Source organism: Gigantopelta aegis, chromosome 15, assembly GCF_016097555.1.
Source record: "Gigantopelta aegis isolate Gae_Host chromosome 15, Gae_host_genome, whole genome shotgun sequence".
Classification (NCBI taxonomy): Eukaryota; Metazoa; Mollusca; class Gastropoda; order Neomphalida; family Peltospiridae; genus Gigantopelta; species Gigantopelta aegis.
The window spans coordinates 35,640,376-35,663,115 of NC_054713.1; the positions used below are offsets into that span (position 1 = coordinate 35,640,376).

The window sequence follows — 22,740 nt, forward strand, 5'->3', positions numbered from 1 at the left end:
ATCCATTCTTCCAAACAAGTGATTCATGATCATTTCATATGGATGAAATAGTTAATGACAAATTAATGAAGCAGAATCATCAGCCTCATGGAATAATTGCCTAACTCACTTTTAGACATTTTGAGAGAAAAAGGAGAAAAAAACTTTATTTTTATACAAACAGAAATGAATGCTTTAAACTTAAGATTATTTGAACAAGAACAAATTTTATTTTATTTGTTATGTTTCAATTTTGTTTTAACAAATTCATTTCTGTTTGTATAAAAATATTTCCCCCCCATTTTCCTCAAAAACACTAATATTAGTTAGGCAAGTATGCTAACAGGCTGACGAATGTATTTTCAACCTTCCAAACAAAACTGATTTATGATGAAATATATGTGAAACCTTGAAATGCAATTACTTTGAACTGTATATCAAAATCAATTCTTTTCATGTCCACCATACATAAGTTTATGGAATATGAAATGATAAAACCATGCATATTCCCAGTCAACATGTTCTACGTAGTTATGTTCTATGGTATTAACATGATCCATCTTAACATTCAACATTATTAACATGTTCTGTATTAACATATTCAACAAACATGTCCCACCTTAACATTCAATATTATTAACATGTTCTATGCTAGCATATTCAACATTAACATGCTCCACATTAACATGTTCTATGTTGACATATTCAACATAAACATGTTCAACATTAACATTCAAGATTATTAACATGTTCTATGTTGACATTCACAATAAACAAGTTACACAATAACATTCAAGATTATTATCATGTTCTATGTTGACATATTCAACATAAACAAGTTCCACAATAACATTCAAGATTATTAACATGTTCTATGTTGACATATTCAACATAAACAAGTTCCACACAACATTCCACATGGGTAACATGCTTTACATTATTTACATGTTCCATATCACTTAACAACCCTACAATTAAGAAAATATCCACAGCAAAAAAAAATATGTTGTTGAGAAAGAAAAAAAAAAGAATATAGTTGAAGCAAAAATGTTCCATGGAGAATGACAAAATTAAAGATTGCATATTGCCGTCGGCAGTTGCAGGGGTTGCTTAACAAATCCACATTTCATTTCATTTCAACATATTGTGGTGCTTATATCCAATTAACTTTCAAGCACGTTGTCCTGAGCACACACCTCAACTACCTGGGCTATCTGTCGAGGACAGTGGGTTAGTTGTTAGTGGTTAGTGAGAGAGAAGAGGGTGTAGTGCCCTTACACCTACCCACTGAGTCGTTAAAACTCGCTCTGGGTGGGAGCCGGTACCGGGCAGCGAACCCTGTACCTGCCAGCCTTATATAGCCAATGGCTTAACCATGACGCCGGTGAAATTACTGTGTTACCACGGTTTTGCAGATACAGGTTCCATTTTAATACTCCTTTTTTCATCCTCTTTTATTTTGTTTTTTCTGATGTTCTTACAACCATCAGTGATGCTACAATTTCCAATGCTGTCATTCCACTGTTACGTGAAAATTGGTTTTATCTTAATGCTTCACTGTTCCTGCATTACCATGGTTACATGCAAATCAGATCTATTTTTATGCTTCACAATTCCTGCATTACTACGGTTATGCAAAAATATTTCCACGCTTCACCGCTGTTCCTGCATTGCCATGGTTATGCGAAAATCAGTTATATTTTTATGCTGCATCCTGCGTTGCTACGGTTACTCGAAAATGGGTTCTATTTTTTATGCTTGTTGTTCCTGCATTACCACGGTTAAGCGAAAATGGGTTCTATCCTTACACTTCACCATTGTTCCTGTGTTACCATGGTTACGCGAAAATGGGTTCTATCCTTACACTTCACCATTGTTCCTGCGGTTACGTGAAAATTGGTTCTATCCTTACACTTCACCATTGTTCCTGTGTTACTGCGGTTATGCGAAAATGGGTTCTATCATTACACTGCACCATTGTTCCTGTGTTACCACGGTTACGCGAAAATGGGTTCTATCTTGATGCTGGGTTTGTCGTCCTTCTCCTTCTTGACGATGTCGTCCTTGAGTTTATTGATCAGCTCCTTGCTCTGCTTCAGTCTCTCGTTGAGCTCCGAGATCTCGTAGCGGATCTTGCTCTTCGCCGACATGATGTTGTGCAGGGTCTTCTCCTTCTTCTCCTCAACTGAAAAATTTTTTAACAATAAAAAATACTAAAAATTTGAAATAAATTCAATCAGTTATCACATTCAAAATTGTCTTTTCTTTCTTCTTCTCAACAACTGAAAAAACAAACAAAATTGAAATAAATTCTAATTCAGTCTGCATATAATGTGAAAATTGTTCAGTTATCACATTCAAGTTCTTTTTTTCTCAACTGAAAAAAATCAAAATCAATTCAGTCTGCATATAAATTATAATGCGAAAATTTATCAGTCATCTCATTAAAAAAAATTTCTTCTCCTCAACTAATGACAAAAATATAAAATTCCTATTCAGTCGCGTAAAATTAGGAAATTGTTCAGTTACCACATTCAAAGTTTCCTTGTCTGAACTGGGGAAAAAACAAATCAAATCTATATGCATACAATGTGAAACTTGTTCAATTATCACATTTAGTTTTGTTCTTGTCTTTAATTAAACACAAAAAAAATTTAAAATCCAATTCAATCTTTCATTGAGCTCGGAGATTTCGTACCAAGCCTCGTGCTTATAAAACTTATAATAGAGTCCGAGACGTCAACGTCGTGGCAACGCCATACAAATTGTCTGTGTGTTACGTCATTAGAGATTGAGTCTGGACTTTACAAGCATGGACCCAGATCTTGCTCTTAACAGACATGTTGTTGTTGAGGATCTTATCTTTTTTCTCTTCAACTGAATTGTTTTTTTAATTTCCAGTTCAGTCTACATATAATATGAAAATTGTACAACTTTAATTTCAGTCTGTTGTGTTCCATTATCAGACCTTCTATGGTAGCCCCACTCCCATGGCTTGTGATATTTAATGGTGGGCTAGTAAATAACTAATATTTCCATCCCCGATGGCTACTGAAAAAAAGTTGTAAAATGTTGCATTTATGTATATTTTGTAAATATGAATATCCTGCCCCCACCTCCATCCCCCAGTCTCAGTGTTTTTAAGTTCTATCTTCCTCATTAAGTGATATTATTACTATTAGAAAAATTGCATTAACTTTTAAGTAACATAGGGCCAGTGCATTTTTAAACATGTCTAGTAAATATTAAAAAGCACTGATCCCATGGCTAGTGGATTTTATAAAAATTCTAGAAGCCCTGTGGACCATTAAAGATAACCCTGAGAGTGAACCATGTTTACTTACAGTCGACGTCATGCTTGTACGCTCCGATGGAAATCTGTCGCACATTTGTCAACATGTGCTGCGTCATGGGAGTTGGGTCTTGAAAAACCTGAAAAAAAAAAAAAAAAAAAAAAAAAATTAATTAATAAAAATAAAAAAAAAAAAAAAAAAAGGGGTGACAGAAACAATCAATGTTTACACAGAGAATAATACATGCTCATTAAATACATTTTTAAACGAGTTGTGAGATAAATGGTATCTAACAGACATGAATGTATTATTCTATTTCTTACATATCCATAAAAACCTAGTTTTAAGCAAATTTTAACATCTTTTTCGACTAAAAGTTATTTACAGCCATTGCACTTGTAGCTGACTTATGAGTCACAGATACATGAATGTCAGGTTAACTATACGTCACAGTCTAATCAATTTTCATTGTGTAGTTTTTGATTGGATTGGTGACCTGGTCATCACCTAGAAGCAGCCAGTCATATGTCTTGAAATTGTTAACACATGTACGTACGTGTTAACAACCATGTGTAACCACAAAAATAACACATGGTATTCTCACCAATGGATGTATAAAAAATCCAAATAATACACAGTTCATGATACCTAAAGTTGGGGTGAGATGGTGGCAACCATTTTATATACCACCCACCTACCTACAAACTAAAATTTTATTTAACTGACAATATTTTGTTACGTCATTCTGTCGATCAACTGCCTCTAAAACTGTGAATATGTGGAAAAATTTATTTAAAAAAATGGTCTACAAGATATTCAAGATTAACAAGTTAACGAACCAATTCATCGTAGAATTCCAAGACAAGAGATTTTTTGCCCAACATGATGTCGGTTTCAGACTGGAATAACTTCAAGAGATGATATATCGTCACCTGAAAGTAAAGGTCAAAGGGCACAGTTTATAACGGAGACGACTGTTTAAAAACACCCCAGCACATGGTTTCAGACTGGAATAACTTCAAGAGATGATATATCGTCACCTGAAAGTAAAGGTCAAAGGGCACAGTTTATAACGGAGACGACTGTTTAAAAACACCCCAGCACATGATTTCAGAATGGAATAAGGAAATGTTTTATTTAACGACGCACTCAACACATTTTATTTACGGTTATATGGCATCAGACATATGGTTAAGGACCTCACATATATTGAGAGAGGAAACCCTCTGTTGCCACTTCATGGGCTACTCTTTCCGATTAGCAGCAAGGGATCTTTTATATGCATGATCCCACAGACAGGATACTACATACCACGGCCTTTGTTACACCAGTTGTGGAGCACTGGCTGGAACGAGAAATAGCCCAATGGGTTCCACCGACGGGGATCGATCCTAGACCGACCGTGCATCAAGTGAATGCTTGGGCTACATCCCACCCCTAGACTGGAATAAAGTTTAAAGTTTGTTTTGTTCATGGCAGCACTACAGCATATTGATTAATTATTCATCAGCTACTGGATGCTACATTTTTCCATCAGCAGCAAGGGATCTTTTATATGCTCTTTCCCCACAGACAGGACAGCACAGGCCATAGTATTTCAAACTTCACAGGAAACACTTTTTTCGGTTCCGTGCCTTGTGATTATTGTAATCCACCTTGAACGGGTACTGGAGTCTTGCTAGACTCGACCCATGCCCGAGTACTCGTGGAGACCCTACTAGAGATGATACAGTGTTATCCAAAAGTAAAAAACAAGAGTTTAAAACTTGCAATGAGATGTATTAAGATGCTGTTGACAATATCCAGTGATAATGAATTCCCACAAGTTTATCAAAGCATTAATCGTTATTGTGACTTGGATTAAACTGTTTTTTAAACTTTGTCAGAACCAAAGATTTATAACAAGTAAACTAAAAGAAGAAACTCACTGGTCTTTCGTTGGGGTCATTAAAAAAAATCTTAATCACAACTTCGAACTCTCCCCAGCCAGTTTCAGTGACTTCGTAAGGTGGCTTCACGATGACTGAAAATAAATATTTAATGAATGACACACAACTGTATAAGAAGAAAAAATAACAAAACAGATGTTGATAGGCTGATAACAATATTCTGATCATTGGCAGGTACCTGTAACATGTACAAAATTTGAAAGAGAATTTTTTTATTTTTTTTATTTAATGTCACCACTAGAGCACACTGATTTATTAATAATCAGCTATTGGATGTCAAATATTTGGTAATTCTGACATGTAGTCATCAAAGAAAAACCGCTAAATTTTTTCTAATGTAGCAAGCGATCTTTTATATGTACTTTGAACTTTCCCACAAACAGGAAAGCACATACCACGGTCTTTGACCAGTTGTAGTATACTGGTTGGAATGAAAACAAAACAAAAAACAAACAATCAATTTGTTCAAATAAGGTTCTGGGTCCACGCTAAAATTTATTTTAGAGTTTAGACTCAAATATAGTGGAGTCGTTACACAAAACAAACAAAAATCATCATGAACATACACGTACATGAGTACAAGTCTCCCTTCATCCAGAAACACATTTTAAAAAAGTAGTTTAAGCTGAATTCAAAACTAATTATTACCAATCCATGAGTAGTTATCTAAATTGTTTATACTGGACAGAGGGGCGTGATGTAGCCCAGTGGTAAAGCACTCGCTTCATGCACGGTCAGTTTGGGATCGATCCCCGTCAGGGGGCCCATTGGGCTATTTCCTGTCCCAGCCAGTGCACCACGACTGGTATATTAAAGGCAGTGGTATGTGCTATCCTGTCTGTAGGAAGTGCATATAAAAGATCCCTTGCTGCATTATAAAAAATGTAGCAGGTTTCCTCTGTTGACTACGAGTCAGAATTACCAAATGTTTTACATCCAATAGCCGATGAATCAATTAATCAATGTGCTCCAGTGGTGTTGTTAAACAAAACAAACAAACAAACATTGGACAGCCATCACATCCTAAGCAAGTATTTGACACTCAGTCTTCCTATTTCATTTTCACTTACATACTTTTAAGGTCCAATTAGTATTTTACTTGCAAAACAACAACAATACCAAAAAACACCCCCCAAACATCAATATTATAAAATGCATTTACAAGTATCTCACCTCTGTTTGCATTCGGGTAACTCTCATGAAGTTTAAACTGAACCTTCTTTACATACGAGGTCATATCCTAGAAAAATAAAAAGCAAATACTTCTTTACATACGAGGTCATATCCTGGAAAAATAGAAAATAGAAAGCAAATACTTCTTTACATATGACGTCATATCCTAGAAAAATAGAAAGCAAATACTTCTTTACATACGACGTCATATCCTGGAAAAACAGAAAGCAAATACTTCTTTACATACGACGTCATACCCTGGAAAAACAGAAAGCAAATACTTCTTTACATACGAGGTCATACCCTGGAAAAACAGAAAGCAAATACTTCTTTACATACGAGATCATATCCTGGAAAAACAGAAAGCAAATACTTCTTTACATACGAGAAAGCAAATACTTCTTTACATACGACATCATATCCTGGAAAAATAGAAAGCAAATACTGTTACAGCAAATCTATAAAAACTAAAATTATCACCCTCAACAGACAGCAATAAGTTTTATCCAGAGGTAAAAAAATTGCTTGGTAAAGCACTTGACCTACAGAAATGAATATCCAGGCATTGAAATAAGTTGAGAACGGATGTTCTGGTTACCGAAAGGTGAGCACGTGTGAGGAAACTCGAGAACTAAACTTCGTTCTCCAAATAATCTTATTTAAAAGTCTATTTTGTAAATATGAATATTCTGCCTCCACCCCCCCCCCCACCACCCCAACCCCCCAATGTTAGTGTTTTTAAGCTATATCTCTCTCTTTAGGTGACATATATCCGAGTTTTAGTATTATTTATTTTAACTGTATTAAGTTAAATTAAAATACACCTGCGTAGTCACAGTATTGTTTCAACACTCCATTATTTTTCAGTAATGGAGTGATGAAACCCTACTTAATTAACCCACCAAAATCACTGGTGTTAATTTCCATACTAACATATATTCTCATAAAATTATTACTCAGTGGTGTATTTTAAGTAGGGGAATATCCTCGTAATTCTCCATTCCCCAATACGTAAAGTTGTGCTAGTGAATTTTTAATGGCGGCTAGTAAATTTTAAAAAATCACTGATCCCATGGCTAGTGGATTTTATAAAAATTGTAGACAAAAAGAAGAAGGAAAGTAAAGTTTGTTTTATTTAATGACGCCACTAGAGTACATAGATTTTTTATCTTATCATCGGCTATTGGACATCAAACATATGGTCATTCTGACACTGTTTTTTAATGGAAACCCGCTGTCACCATATAGGCTACTCTTTTATGACAGGCAGCAAGGGATCTTTTATTTGCGCTTCCCACAGGCAGGATAGCACAAACCATGGCCTTTGTTGAACCAGTTATGGATCACTGGTCGGTGCAAGTGGTTTACACCTACCCACTGAGCCTTGCGGAACACTCACTCAGGGTTTGGAGTCGATATCTGGATTAAAAATCCCATGCCTCGACTGGGATCCGAACCCAGTACCTACCAGCCTGTAGACCGATGGCCTAACCACGATGTCAGTAAAAATTCTAGCAGCCCTGGTGTTACCTCATTCTTGTATGGCTTCAAATAAACTGTCCACTGGTGAGTGTGTCCATCCTCCTCTCTCTTCTTACCAAAGTACCTGGCCACATTTCCATAAATAATTGGCTTCACAATGGTTAAACCCTGAATGTATAAATATTCACAAGATTTAATAATAACGGTACACATGGAACATCAAAGAAAGAATATATAGAAATGTAGAACTTTATAATCAAGGTCCATGACAGGTAATCATGGTGCCACCATTTCATCTTTATAGTCATTAAATATATATAATGTATTGATTACTTAATTCTTCAGCAGACAGAATTTCAAAATCTTAGGTAAACAGAAGTTGTTTTGAATGTTTTCAATCTAATTAAAATTAGCTCCACTATTACATGTGGATTTAACAGCAGCCCATTGGAGCTCATGTCTAGCTGACCTTTCATTCGACCAATCAAAACCTCACTTGCAAAATCATGCCAGTGATTTGAAAAGAATTTGAAAACATTTGGGATTATGCCGAGGGTATACGAAATAATTTGGATGAATTACAAAGTATGCCGGAAACTAATTTCAATACGAAATTTTATATAAAATTTGTTTCAAGACAAAAAAAACAAAAAAACAAAAAACGTGATGGTATAGCCATAAAATCTGTTTATACTAGTATACAATCCAGTTTATTACTGCACGTTTCCCCGTTTTTTCAATGTTGAAATAGACCAACAAGTTCACTATTGCATAAATAGTTTCGCCCGATATTTTTAGAATTTGTATGCTCCCAAAATAACGCTATAAAAGGCGAAGTGTAATTGGTCGATATTAAAATTGTTATTTATTAATGTCACCTGGACATGGGAGTCCGTGCAATGCTGTTAGATCTACTATTGAGACCAGCAGAGCTAATTTTAATCAGATTGGAATGTTTTTTCCATAGGTATCAGATTGTTTTATGTGAATTATATTTGTATAACCAGTGAATTGTCCAAATAAAAAGTAATGCTGTTCACAACAATGACGGCGCTTAAATGTATTTATTTTCGACAGATGGATGCAAGACTCACAGTGTCACACTTGAACAAATTTTGGTTCAGCCAGTTTTCAAATATAGAATAGTATCTTCCTGAAAATGATTTTACTTAAAAATGTGGTTAATTTAAGGAATATTTTATTAGCCAAAGACTAAATGTTGTAGCCACTTCATATAAAAATTAGCAATGGGCGAATTTGGCTATGGACAGGGTGAGCTCTGTGAGGTAAGGTCAGGTCAGGTCAGGTCAGGTCAAAGGGCTTAACATGCACATTCAGTGCAAGCTGTCATGGGTGTGGGTGTTGACTTATGCCAGCTCCTCCATTCAGGACAGGAAAAGGTTTGGGGTAGGTGGAAGGGGGGTCCGCCCATGCTGGCAGGTGCAAGAGAGCACCAGCAGCTCAAACAGGGTCGGTATTATGCATGGAGCATTTGTGGTGCTATTGGGCATAGGTCAACTCGCCCCAAAACCAACTCGCCCCAAAACCAACTTGCCCCCTACCAACTCACCCCAGTAGTTGGTCAACTTGCCCCACACTGTTTAGTCAACACATATCATTACTGTTTTATTAATAAATATACCAATATTTTAAGCAATAATATGCATTAAATAGTGTTTAATATGCACACCACTTAAGAGTCCAAAAGTCTTGCCTGATCATTTCTTTAACAGGGTTTCTACCAGAGGGTAAAACGGGTATGGCGCCATACCCATATTTTTTTTTTTTTTTAAGTTAACATTTTGACCAAATTAATGACTCTTTGTCATTACTGTATGATTTTCTTAACCCATTTTCTTTCTGGAGGAGGTCCCCCCATACCCACTGTTGACTGTGGTTGCATTCAATTCCATAGCGCCATACCCAAATATTTCTTTCTAGCTGAAACACTGTTTAAGAAAATAAGGGACAAATTCACAAATATCGATAAAATAGGCTTGACAGTTCATTGTAATAGATTATTATTTTTAAAATCGATATTAGGATCTCCCCAATATAAAACCATTTAATAAGTGGTCGTGATAGTGGACTTTCAATGTAATATTTAGTCTGGAGGGACGTTGTAAGTGTGGTTCTTACTACGTCCGGATCCCTACATACCCTATATATAGCCTGTATTCAAAACTTGTGGCACCATGTTTCAAGTGTTGCTCAACCAAAATAGTGCAACAAATGGAATAACAAACCAAAAATGTATAACCTACTGTACTTGCAAAATCCTGATTGAAGTTACTTGCATTATTATTAACAAAATAAATCTTCAACGACAACCGTAACAAATAAATTTGCTAAGCAGAGGGAAGCAACTTGTCGTGCACGTGAAGAAAAGTACTGACTTAACGTATGTAATATTAACAAATAAAATGACACCAAAGTTGTAGACGTCCATTTTTAATTTCGTCACAATTATTTACAGACAGTGGGGCGAGTTGACCAAACAGTGGGGAGAATTGTTTTTGGGGCTAGTTGACCAGCATTTCGTGCTATTGAATTCTGAATGTCTTGTATGATCAAGTCCAAAATATTAAAAGAATACAGTTTTTATGAGGTAATTTGGTACATAACTTAGAACGGTTCATCGAAAAGGAATCCCTGTCGATGGATCACAACTTACATACTGATACGGGGAAGGTGGGGGAAGGTGGGGGGGGGGGGGGGCACACTTGTCAGTGTGTTGACTGTCATGAGCATGAAGTTGATGAACTATCAACTAATACTATGCACTTAAGTTTACTTTGCTGATATAAATAATTCACCTAAAACGCGACTATTTTTACTGGCTGTATTCCATCTACATACTTTGATTCTGCTACCAGGATCTGATCCAAATTCTGCTGCCATTCTAACTAAAACCACAACTAAAGTAAAATAATTTTCATTGTTGTCACATTTGTACGAAAATTCTAAATAGAGTTATCTCCCCTTAAAATAGTTAATTTCTAAAATACCAACGAAACGAACAAATTTTTCCACGAACATATTTACTGAGTTATTTAACCAATTTAACAACACTGTACTTAACTAATTTTACTAAAATACAGTGTTAGTTAAACTGTTCTGATTCTGATATCATGTAATATTTTTAATATTTAAAGTAGTTGATTATTTCGTATAATTCATTGTATGCCAAATTGCAATAACCAAGCTTTGAATAGACTAGTACATTTGCGTAACAAAGAGACGAATATTGGTTGTCATACCTGTTGATTGAAGTTATGCAACTTTGCAAAGTGCAGGTAACAATTAGTGACAGCCATGCACTAGTAGTAGTTGCTTTGGTATTTGCAGATCTCCTGTTTTTACGAATCTAATGCATGTCCTTCAGCTGATTGCGCAAACGATAACGTCAATTAGTCCAAAGAGTTCCTGAAGAACTTTACTAAATGATAAATCATTCATTATGTCGGCTAAAACTTCATATGATGGATTTAGTATCGACTGATATACTGATAAATGTATTTTTCGTCAAACAGTTTTCTAATGGTTAATATTGTAACACTGGCGTAAGAAGCGGGGAAGGGGAGCAAGGGGGCATGTGCCCCCCCCCCCCCACTTTTTCAGATATTTTGCTTTATAATAGTGTAAAAGTGTGTAAATATAAAAGTGTGGCTCCCCCCCTCTTTTTGGCACCTTTCTACGCCACTGTTGTGAGGTCAGATTTATGCCTGTTGTAAAAACCTGCACCTAAGTCTAATATGGTTATGTTGGCCACATTGCATTTACACTTTACAACATCGACATGCATAACATGCAAACTTACCATTTTGTACTGATTATGATATGTGTTAAATAATTATTCCACATACAATCATTGTAAATATGTTGCTGAATTCTTCAAAATGCTTGAGTATTGATCCATGTTTTAGTGGAATGGAGTAAAGCTTGGCTGTATGCCATCTGTACCATTTGGATCAGTATCATGTCAATACCGATTTACCGTACTGAGCAAATCTCAAAATACCCAGATTTTGATATTGAAAAATGTTTTACGCCATTTAGTAAAGTACTAATAATATATCTAACGAACACAAAATGGCTGAAAAAAGAGAGAGATGATCATGAGGGCCTTGTGTATGGAATTTAATTTTGTTTAGATGAAATTAGCTGGTGAGAGGTAACTCATGCATGCATTTAAAGTCGAGAGTATACCAAAAATACCGCTCAGTATAGGTATTGTATCAATACCGAATACTGTACCGATACTGAGGTAAATCACCACCCCCCCCCCCCCTCCAAATACTGATACCGACACCGAACCTGAAATTTCAATACCTCCCAGCTCTAGAACGGAGCACAATAGTCAATAATCCAGTGTAATGAATTTTTATTGTTGCCATTGCTTTAAATCTCTGAAGGTATAAAAAATATTAGCATGAAACAAGGACATGTCCCTCCTAAATTAAAAAAATCATTTTCTTTAGAGACTTACAGAAGATATCAGGGTTACCCCCAGCCCTAGGGATGTTTCTTGAGGGTATGGAGTTCTACTGTATAGTAACCCAAATCAAAAGACAAAATGTTCTGAAGGAGGTACAGTTAGGAGTGAGAGAGAGAGAGAGAGAGAGAGAGACAGACAAAGATAGAGAGAGAGAGAAAGAGAGAGGATGGAAACTATGTTTATTCACAAAATACTTAGATGTGTTTTCCTACAATCTGGGATCATACTTGTAATTATTGCAAGTCAAAACTGTAAGTAATAACCATGTCTTTATTACAGGGCTAGCTCTGCCAATCGCAAGTAATAATTGATGTTTTGTTGGAAAATAACTGGGTTTTGTATTTTTTAAAAATAATTAGGCAAAAAGTTTTGCTCACCCAGAGCTAGCCCTGAACTTTATTGCTGTTTTCAAATGTTAGTGTGTGATTTCTTTGCCAAAACAATGTGGCCCAAGGACAGCATAAACAGAATGTTTGATGTAACTGCAGTACCATGAACCAGATCTTTATGGGCCTGACAAAATTTAAAAAATGTAATGCTGATGAATAAGAGACCAGCATATTGAAAAATGATGACCTGTTTAATATTTATTATTCCCCTATTTATACCTTGTGAACAATGCCACTGTTTATGGACTTATGTAGTGATCATTGTCTGTTTCCAGTTTTGGTTATTCTGTTTCTGGATTTGGGAAATTCATTTGTACAAATTTTAGTGTTTTTCACTTTATTTTACTGGTTTTTTGTTTGTTGTTTTTAATTGTTTTAACCATTTTAATTTTTATTATTATATTTTTTTTTTACCAGTAATGTCAAGCAGTAAATGTTACTAAACATTATCTAAAATTCATCTGTATGAATTGATGGATATGCCCCATGTGTAACAAATATAGAATTCATACATTGTAAATACCTTGTCCATACCTTGCCATTTAAACTTGCTGTCGTATGTTCCTCATCATTCTTCTGAAACTAGTTCAAGAAGAATAATTTTTAGCTCCCCTTAGCATGTGCATTTATATGGTAATATTGTAAAATAGCTCCCCATAATCTAAGTTAGGGGAGCAGTTATGGTAATCCCTCTCTGCAGTTTTGTTTGACATAAAGGACCGGCCTCGGTGGTGCAGTGGTTAAGCTATCGGACTACAGACGGGTAGATACAGGGTTCGCAGCACGATACCGGCTCCCACCCAGAGCGAGTTTTAACGACTCGATGGGTAGGTGTAAGATCACTACACCCTCTTATCTCACTAACCACTAACAATTAACAACTAACCAACTGTCCTGGACTGACAGCCCAGATAGTTAAAGTGTGTGTGCCCAGGACAGTGTGCTTGAACCTTAATTGGATATAAACATGAAAATAAATGAAAAAGAAACCAGTAATATCGTAAAAATATAAGTTCGGGGAGCAATTGTGATGATAACTTTCTTTGTTTTTTGTTGATATTTGATAACATTCATAATAGTTAATGGTTCACACTGCAGTTAATTTAAAATGAATAAATCCCCAATATATGGATTCATGACTACTCAGTCTTTTGATGATATTTGTGTACTGACTTTCCAACAATTGAAATCATATTTTAGATTTATGGATCAGTCTTATAGTATAATTTGCAATGCTTCTCCGGGGTGAGCTACATGCATATGTGCCTGTTGCTCCATGTCATTGTTAAAGTATGTTTTGTTAAATGACACCACTTGAGTACAGTGATGTATTAATTACCACTAATTGGATGTCAAACATTATTTTTGCTGTGACCCAGAGAAGAAACTTGCTATATTTTTTCCATTAGCAACAAGCCATTGGTTGGGACAGGGGGAAAAAGACAATCAAATCTTGGGTCCATCGAGGGGCTTTGATCTATTGACCGAAACACCTCAGGTGAGCACTCTACCAAATGAGCTAAATCCCAATTGTATTATCAACGTCACTAACTGCGTTATGCTTCCAATTCCGATCACTGTTTTCTCGTGCATAGTTCGCGCAATCAACATCCAATTTCTTGTCATCGGCATGTTGCTCATTTATGAGGTTTATCTTCACAGTTCAGGAACATTATCTAACTACAAAACTTTACAAACCCCTAAAACCATTAATTTTACTAAGTAGTTTTGGTTTATTCCTTAAAATTACCAATATCGGGTCCACATGACTCGTAGAAATTGACTTAAAATGGAGAAAGATGAATTAACATTCGGTGCGTGTCACATGAACTCACACGTGCCAGATCAACACGGTCAAAGCATTTAATGTTTACGATTTTTAAGACCCCTGTTGTTAGAATTTGTTTTCAATTATTATATTCAATCTGCAAAAGGTATGCTACATTTTTGTGCATCTATTGTAGTGAATAGTATTCATAATCCATTCATTACAATTGTAAATAACTTTGAGTACTAGTATATAAATTGTGTTAATTAAGAATCAATTCATTAACAAAAAATTATATTTTACAAACTATTCACTGCTATAAACGTAATGCCTATCAGTCAGTGTTTCTACCAGAAAGAAATGTTTGGGTATGGCACTATGGAACTGAATGCAACCACAGTCAAAAGGGAGTATGGGGGCCTCCCCCAGAAAGAAAATGGGTTAGGTTTAGCATTAGGGTTAAGAAAAGCATACAGTAATGATAAAAGTCATTAATTTTGTCAAAAGTTTAGCAAACAAAATAATAAATCTGCAGACAAATTTGGGTATGGGGCCATACCTGTTTTACCCTCTGGCAGAAACCCTGTCAGTATTGACATCAAGTGTTAGCGATGTGTATTGATAAAACACGGACCGGACCAGAACGTTTGACAAATTGAATTTTTCCTTTTAAATTTTTTTTAAACTAAGTGTTCGTCAACTGTGCATAGTTAAGAAACATAAATGTTTTCTTGTAGTTGCCTTAAAAATGGAAAATGATGAACCGCACATGCGTGGTACGATACTGTTAGCAAATGCATGTGCCTGAACGCAGTTAGAAACGTCACACTCTTTCCTGTTTACCGGAGGGTGTTTCACTTTTATTTACTAGAATGGATTTGTTTTACGTCCACATTGTTGATTTTTTACGTTAACTGATTGCAATCTATTTTGTTTCACGTATCGTAGCTGAAAAATGTAGAATAGTATTTCCGTAAATATCGTATTCATGTTTTTGTCGTTAGGTGAACGCATTTTGGGACATCAGTGGTACATTTTATATTTAACTATGTAAATACACTAATATACCTGCATTTATATGTACCATCATTCACAGTGCATTGATATAAATTGTCATAGGCTGGGATCATCACTGACGGCACTTTTATGAATTTGGATAAAAATTACTGCCATCGTTAAAACTCCTCAACGACAGCATAATGAATATACCTGGTGTACATTGTCTGCCAGTATACATGCAACAAAATAACCTTTATGTCATATTAAAAAAAACTACCATAGGCAGGCTCACAATGGCTGTTTTATTGAGGAAAATTTAACCCAAAAAATGGCGTGGGTGACAGTTTGTTATCTTTGAGCTTTGCATACATAGACAATAACTAGTTAATGATGTTGGATATAGATCTGCTTTATCCTGTGGTGGTAAGAATGGGAAATTCTGTGAAGCTCTGCCGAATGAGAAATTCTTACCTTCACAGGATAAAGCAGATATCTGACATCATTAACTAGTTATTATCTTTATCCTGCAGACCATAAAAATTAAGGGGGGAAGCTATTATTTCAGCCACATTGTACGATGACCTAGAGGTCAAATGAACGATTTTGTAATGTAACTATCCATGTGACGTCACTCATTTGACGTCGAAAGTCATATCCTGCTATCATACGGATATAGCTTTGCTTTATCTGTCATCATATTCTGTCAATAGAACCGGTGGTTACAGAATAAATCAGACCTTGCTTTTTAAGGTGTGCGGATGCGATCGCGCTCGTACAGCGCACGTAATTTCAATCTGATGAGTGTGAAAAACAGCACACGTTACACTCAACAAACAGCGCACGTAAAATAGATGGGTATATTTACTTCCACTGTTTACAAAAATCAACAGTTTTCATAGCTCATTTAGCTGATAGGAAGGTCCTTTTATTAAAACAATAAAAATTAAAAACATGGCAGTGGCTTCCATGCAGTCGTTAAACTGGTATTTCTCTTTGTTGAACAAATCAGAAATACTGGTTTAATAGACAATTTTCTAGACATACCAGTCACAATCCAATCGGAGCTACACAGCCTATTTTGTTTATTTTGGAGAGTGATTTTTCACTCGCCTTAGCATATTGAGGTGTGCGATTTTCCACTCGCCTATAATTTTCAAAAACCAAGGACTGATAAATATACTACTCAAAAGAATTAAGGGTCAGACGATATTTTTGACATTATTTTCTGAATGTCAATTATATTAGCTAGACCATAATGTCACGCATGGTATTGTTCCATTTTGACGAAAGTGGGTCTAAGCAACCCATAAATGAATAAAAATCCACTGTCATTGACACTGTCGACTAGTTCTAATGGCGAAAACATGCTTACATTTGCACGTAAATTAGGGCGAAAGCGAAAGGTCTGCTAAGTGCCCATAACTTGCTTTTTCACAAAGCGCTTCATTTGCACGCTTTGCACGTGTATTCCGTGTTCCCAATGCTGAATTTCCGTATAATTGGAGCTTGCGTTCGTGTACGGTGCACACTCCAAATTCGACAATGGTACGACTTCAACTGACTATTGAAGATCGAGGAAGGGCTATTGCTTGGCTTCAGGATGGCAATACGTAAAGAAATGTTGCTCTGAGACTTGGTGTCAGTCAGAGTGTCGTTGGCCGACTGTGGCAACGGTACCAAGCAACGAATTCTGTTCGAAATTGTCAACGTTCGAGTAGACCCCGAAGCACTACAAATAGAGAGGACCGCTACATCACCAATATGGCTCTACGTCAACGCACAACCACTGCACGCCGATTACGCGACAATCAGCGGACTGCGACTGGAACTCGAGTGTGATCAAACCATACGCAATTGTCTGAGAGCCAATAATCTACGCTGCCGTCGCCAGGCTGTTCGACCACCACTCCTACCACGTCACAGAACGGCCAGACGTCACTGGTGCATGCTTCATCTGCGGTGACAATGTGTTCAGTGGGGTCGAGTGATGTTCACTGATGAATCCAGGTTTAGTCTCCAGTTCAATGACGGTCGGGTTCGTGTCTACAGACGTCCTGGGGAGCGCTTCGCTGACGTTAACGTTAGACAACGTCACCGGTTCGGTGGTGGCAGCGTCATGGTGTGGGGCGGCATCTCTATCCACCACAGGACCCCCCTCTATGTGGTGGATGGCAATCTGAATGGAATCTGCTATCTGAATGAGATTATCCGGCCGTTGGTTCTCCCAGGCCTTCAGCAGATTGGCGGCGGGGCAGTTCTGCAGGATGACAATGCCAGACCCCACCACGCCAGGGTGGTAACGGATTTTCTCAGACAACAAGGTATCGCCAGGATGGATTGGCCAGCATATTCACCTGACTTGGTCCCAATAGAGCATGCCTGGGATGAATTAGGCAGGAGAGTTCGGGATAACCATGCCCCTCCGGCCAACCTTCATGATCTGGGTCAACTTCTTATGGCAGAGTGGCAGGCCATTCCCCAAGAGTTCTTCAGACGTCTGATCAACAGCATGAGGCAACGATGTGTCGAGTGTATTCGCGCCAGGGGTGGATTCACACACTATTAAACGAATGTTCTAATGTGTAAAATCCATGTTTGACAACCTTCAACTTTGACAGCATGTCATGTGACTTTCTTGTATACAGTGACGTTTATTTGTGGTTTTTTGTAAATATGGAACAATAAATAAAAAATTTGGTGTAGTTTACATCATCAATCTAATACACTCTGAAACTTATTTGGTTATACATTTTTGACCCTTAAATTCTTTTGAGTAGTATATATGCACAGTGAAACCTCTCAAAACCGGACCCTCTGTAATCAGAATTCCCTCAAAACCGGACCCTCTGTAACCAGAATTCCCTCAAAACCGGACCCTCTGTAACCAGAATTCCCTCAAAACCAGACCCTCTGTAATCAGAATTCCCTCAAAACCGGACCCTTTGTAACCAGAATTCCCTCAAAACCGGACCATCTGTAACTGGAATTCCCTCAAAACCGGACATTTATTTCGGCCCTCGTTTAAATATCTGTACAGAAGAGAACCTCTCTAAACTGGATACCTCTTAAAACCAGATGTTTTACTTGGTCAAAAGAGTGTCTGGTTTAGAGGAGTTTCACTATTTGTATAATGCTTTGTGTAATGTATATACGGAAGCAACAGGTGTTTTTTCTGTGATACCTGAGACCAGATGTAACTAATTGATACATGTTAAAGATATCCATAAGAAATAGCTTTGATTTCAGTTATTCCGGAGTGTCATTAAGAAACATACATTTCCTTTCTTTTTTGTTTTGACTAATCAGAGCTACTTGAAACCAGTATCATAGAGGAAATGTTTTGAAACGTAATACAGACATTAATGGATTTTCTGTACCAACGATGCCATTTTGTTTTCAGGTGCAAAGAAACTAATGTTTTTCATCGAGATTTCTACAGCTGCTGCTCTTTGTCTGAAGTAAATTAATTTTCACAGTTAATGTTTCTTGGCAGGAGGACGTTTTAGTGACATGGGAGAAACGATTTTTCATTTACCATTCTTATATTGGTCGTTCAAAACAAAAGAAGCCAAACATCCAATGTTTTAAATTTGTCAGTTTCCATGGCTTAGATTACATGAATTGTGTTTTGCTATCGAAAGTCCTGTTTTATGTCAATTAATGGCTATTTGTCTTACGGTGTCACATACAATATTCTTTGTTTCCAATTACCCATCTGAACGTAAATTAAAAACAAAAAAATTCCCCAAAACAATAGCTAAGAAAATGATACAAAACATTCACATTGGTGGTGTGATCAATTTACAACATAAAACAATTTTCTAAACTAAAATTTACAGTTTAAGCTGACACAAAAAATTAATAGCAATTTGGCAAATTTGAGAGAGAGAGAGAGAGAGAGAGAGAGAGAGAGAGAGAGAGAGAGAGAGAGAGAGAGAGAGAGAGAGAGAGAGAGAGAGAGAGAGAGAGACAGACAGACAGACAGACAGACAGACAGACAGACAGACAGACAGACAGACAGACAGACAGACAGAGAGAGAGAGAGAGAGACAGACAGACAGGGAGACAGGGAGAGAGAGAGAGAGAGGGAGAAACTGAGAGAGACAGAAGGGAGTGAGAGAGAGAGGGAGGACGAGAGAGAGAGAGACGGAGGGAGGGAGGGAGAGAGAGTGAGGAAGTGAGAGAGAGACAGAGGGAGGGAAAGTGAAAAACAGAGGGAGGGAAAGAGACGGATGGAGGAAGGGATGGAGAGAGGGAGTGAGTGAGGGATGGAGAGTGAAAGAGAGAAAGGGAGGGAGAGTGAAAAACAGAGAGGGAGTGAGTGAGGGAAAGAGATGGATGGAGAGAGAGAGAGAGGGAAAGAGAGGGAGGGAGACAGAGAGAGGGAGGGAGGGAGAGAGAGAGGGAGTGAGTGAGGGAGGGAGAGTGAAAGAGAGAGAGGGAGGGAGAGTGAAAAACAGAGAGGGAGTGAGTGAGGGAAAGAGATGGATGGAGAGAGAGAGAGCGAGAGAGAGGGAAAGAGAGGGAGGGAGACAGAGAGAGAGAGGGAGGGAGGGAGAGAGACAGAGAGAGAGGGAGGGAGAGGAGAGAGAGGGAGGGAGACAGAGAGGGAGGGAGGGAGAGAGACCACTAAGGTTTCGGGCATTGGTAAATTTGATCAGGTAATCTAGCCAAATTCAAGTAACATTTAGCTAAACACAGTTGGTTTTAAAAATAGCTATGGACTTACAAAAAAAGGTTTACTTTGTTTAACGACACCACTAGAGCACATTGATTTATTAATCATAGGGTATTGGATGTCAAACATTTGGTAATTTTGACATATAGTCTTAGAGAGGAAACCTGCTACATTTTTCCTTTAATTGCAAAATATCTTTTATATGCACCATCCCACAGACAGGATATGCCCATACAAATGACACATGTTTTTCAAATCAGCTTTTTGGCAAATTGGTAATGACACATTTGCCAAATTCAACTTTATATCACTTTTGGCTAAACCCTGAAAATAGTTTTCCTACCTACCTACCCATTATTTTTTCAGCATGGATACTGATGGAAAGGAACCAAGGAACATTTGGTATTACTATTAGAGACCAAATTTAATTCACTATTAGGGTATGAACAAAAAAATCATCTGCAAACTGTGTGAATCGGCAAAGCCATTTTCACATAAATTTGCAGATTATTATTTTTTTTCATACCCCGATAAACGTAAAAGAAATAACAGACAATCCTTATAATTAAATTTGAATCGTACAGGATAATAATAACACTAAAACTTCATACTTTATTTTGAATTATTTTTTTATCCATAAACAATAACGCTCAATAAGACAACTTGCCCATATAAAATGACGTCATCAGATATGATGTTCCCCTGACGATGTAATGTTTACATTCATCAAGAAATGAACAAACTCCCGTTGCTATGTCTGGACCAATCGGATGGCGTTATGTTGTAATGAATATAACGGAAATTTAATTATTTTAAAATAATATATATAATACAGGATTAAATATACATATAATACAGGATTAAATATTGGTACTGTGGGACTGACAGCTAGTAACATGGTTAACTTCCTCATACTATGGAGGGTGGGGCGTAACCCATTAGTAAGTGCTCGCTTGATGCATGGCCGGCTAAGATCAATCCCCGTCGGTCGGCTCATTGGGCTATTTCTCATTCCAGCCAATGCCCCACAACTGGTATATCAAAGGCCGTGGTATGTGCTATCCTGCCTGTGGAATGGTGCATATAAAAGATCCCTTGCTACCTTGCTACTAATGGAATAAATGTAGCAGGTTTCTTGACTAAGACTATATATCTCAAAATTACCAAATGCTTGACATCCAATAGCCGATGATTAAAAAAACCCAAAATGCTTTAGTGATGTCATTGAACAAAACAAACTTTAAAGGAACATACCCTAGTTTTTAAACACTAACACATATTTTTGACTATTATAACCATTTTTGGTAATTTATACCATACTTTACTTAGATTTTATTGTTTAGATTATCAATTTCCATACATTCAAAGTGTTTTTGGTCATCCTGGTGTTTTTAATATCACAAAATGCATTTCTCATTTACAGTTATGGATTTGAGTTATAGTCTATTTTTAGAGGGTATTTCACCATTTCAAAGTCATAGACTCACGATTCACTCAATTGTAACTTTATCCAAATGTGTTACAGGTTTGTAAATTAACTAAACTTAGTGTTAATTTTCACTGGTTGAAACTAGGGTCTGTCCCTTTAACTTTGACTTTGATACTATGGAAGAGGGCTCTGGTATACGTCAATATTTGCTGCTAGTAATTATGTGTTCCGTTAGATCTTTCTATCAGTGTAATACTACCGTAGTATTATTAATAAAACCACCAGCAATGTTGTGTTTTTGGGACAGGCCGAAGATATTTCTTATTTTGTTATTGATGTAAGATGAAGTAGTGTGTCATTTGAGACTTGCAATGTTGTGACACAATGTAATAATTACTGTCTGTGGTATTGTGTAAGATTAAAAATAAATGTGGATCAGTTTCATCTATTCCGTCACAATTCATCATTTGGCTGGATGATTACAGTGTTTTAAAGGTACATGTTCACAGTGCATCAAGAGAGAAGGGTAACCAAAGTTTGTTTTATTTAACGACGCCACTAGAGCACATTGATTTTTTATCTTATCATCGGCTATTGGACGTCAAACATATGGTCATTCTGACACTGTTTTTTAGAGGAAACCCACTGTCGCGACATAGGCTACTCTTTTACGACAGGCAGCAACAGATCTTTTATTTGCACTTCCCACAGGCAGGATAACACAAACCATGGCCTTTGTTGAACCAGTTATGGATCACTGGTTGGTGCAAGTGGTTTACACCTACCCATTGAGCCTTGTGGAGCACTCACTCAGGGTTTGGAGTCTGTATTTGGATTAAAAATCCCATGCATCAACTTGGATCCGAACTCAGTACCTACCAGCCTGTAGACCGATTGCTTAACCATGACGCCACCGAGGCCGGTAGAAGGGTAACCAGGTCAACTGCTCTGAGATCGTGGCCATATAAGGCATCCATTATTCCAATAGCTAAATATTGTTTTAAAGGGACTGCGTGTCCTGAGTTTAAAGTTTATTTTGTTTAACAACACCACTAGAGCACATTGATTTATTAATCATCGGCTATTGGATGTCAAACATTTGG

General features: G+C 36.9%; 2 protein-coding genes across 2 annotated transcripts in view; one reads left to right on the forward strand and one right to left on the reverse strand.

Annotated features, from left to right (window-relative positions):
- Positions 1-1,232: 1,232 nt before the first annotated feature.
- On the reverse strand, positions 1,233-10,848 carry LOC121390415 (YEATS domain-containing protein 4-like). The gene is made up of 7 exons (XM_041522221.1): positions 10,736-10,848; positions 7,925-8,044; positions 6,395-6,461; positions 5,201-5,295; positions 4,112-4,204; positions 3,324-3,411; positions 1,233-2,164 (listed from the first exon to the last, which is right to left on the reverse strand). The coding sequence occupies exons 1-7, from the start codon at positions 10,775-10,777 to the stop codon at positions 1,977-1,979; spliced, it is 693 nt and encodes a 230-aa protein (XP_041378155.1). The 5' UTR covers positions 10,778-10,848; the 3' UTR covers positions 1,233-1,976.
- Positions 10,849-11,109: 261 nt separating this feature from the next.
- LOC121390370 (putative N-acetylated-alpha-linked acidic dipeptidase) overlaps positions 11,110-22,740 on the forward strand; it is a 206,672-nt gene continuing 195,041 nt past the window's right edge. Inside the window, exon 1 of the mRNA XM_041522167.1 lies at positions 11,110-11,172. The gene's annotated coding sequence lies outside the window, so the exon portion shown is untranslated. The remainder of the gene's footprint in view (positions 11,173-22,740) is intronic.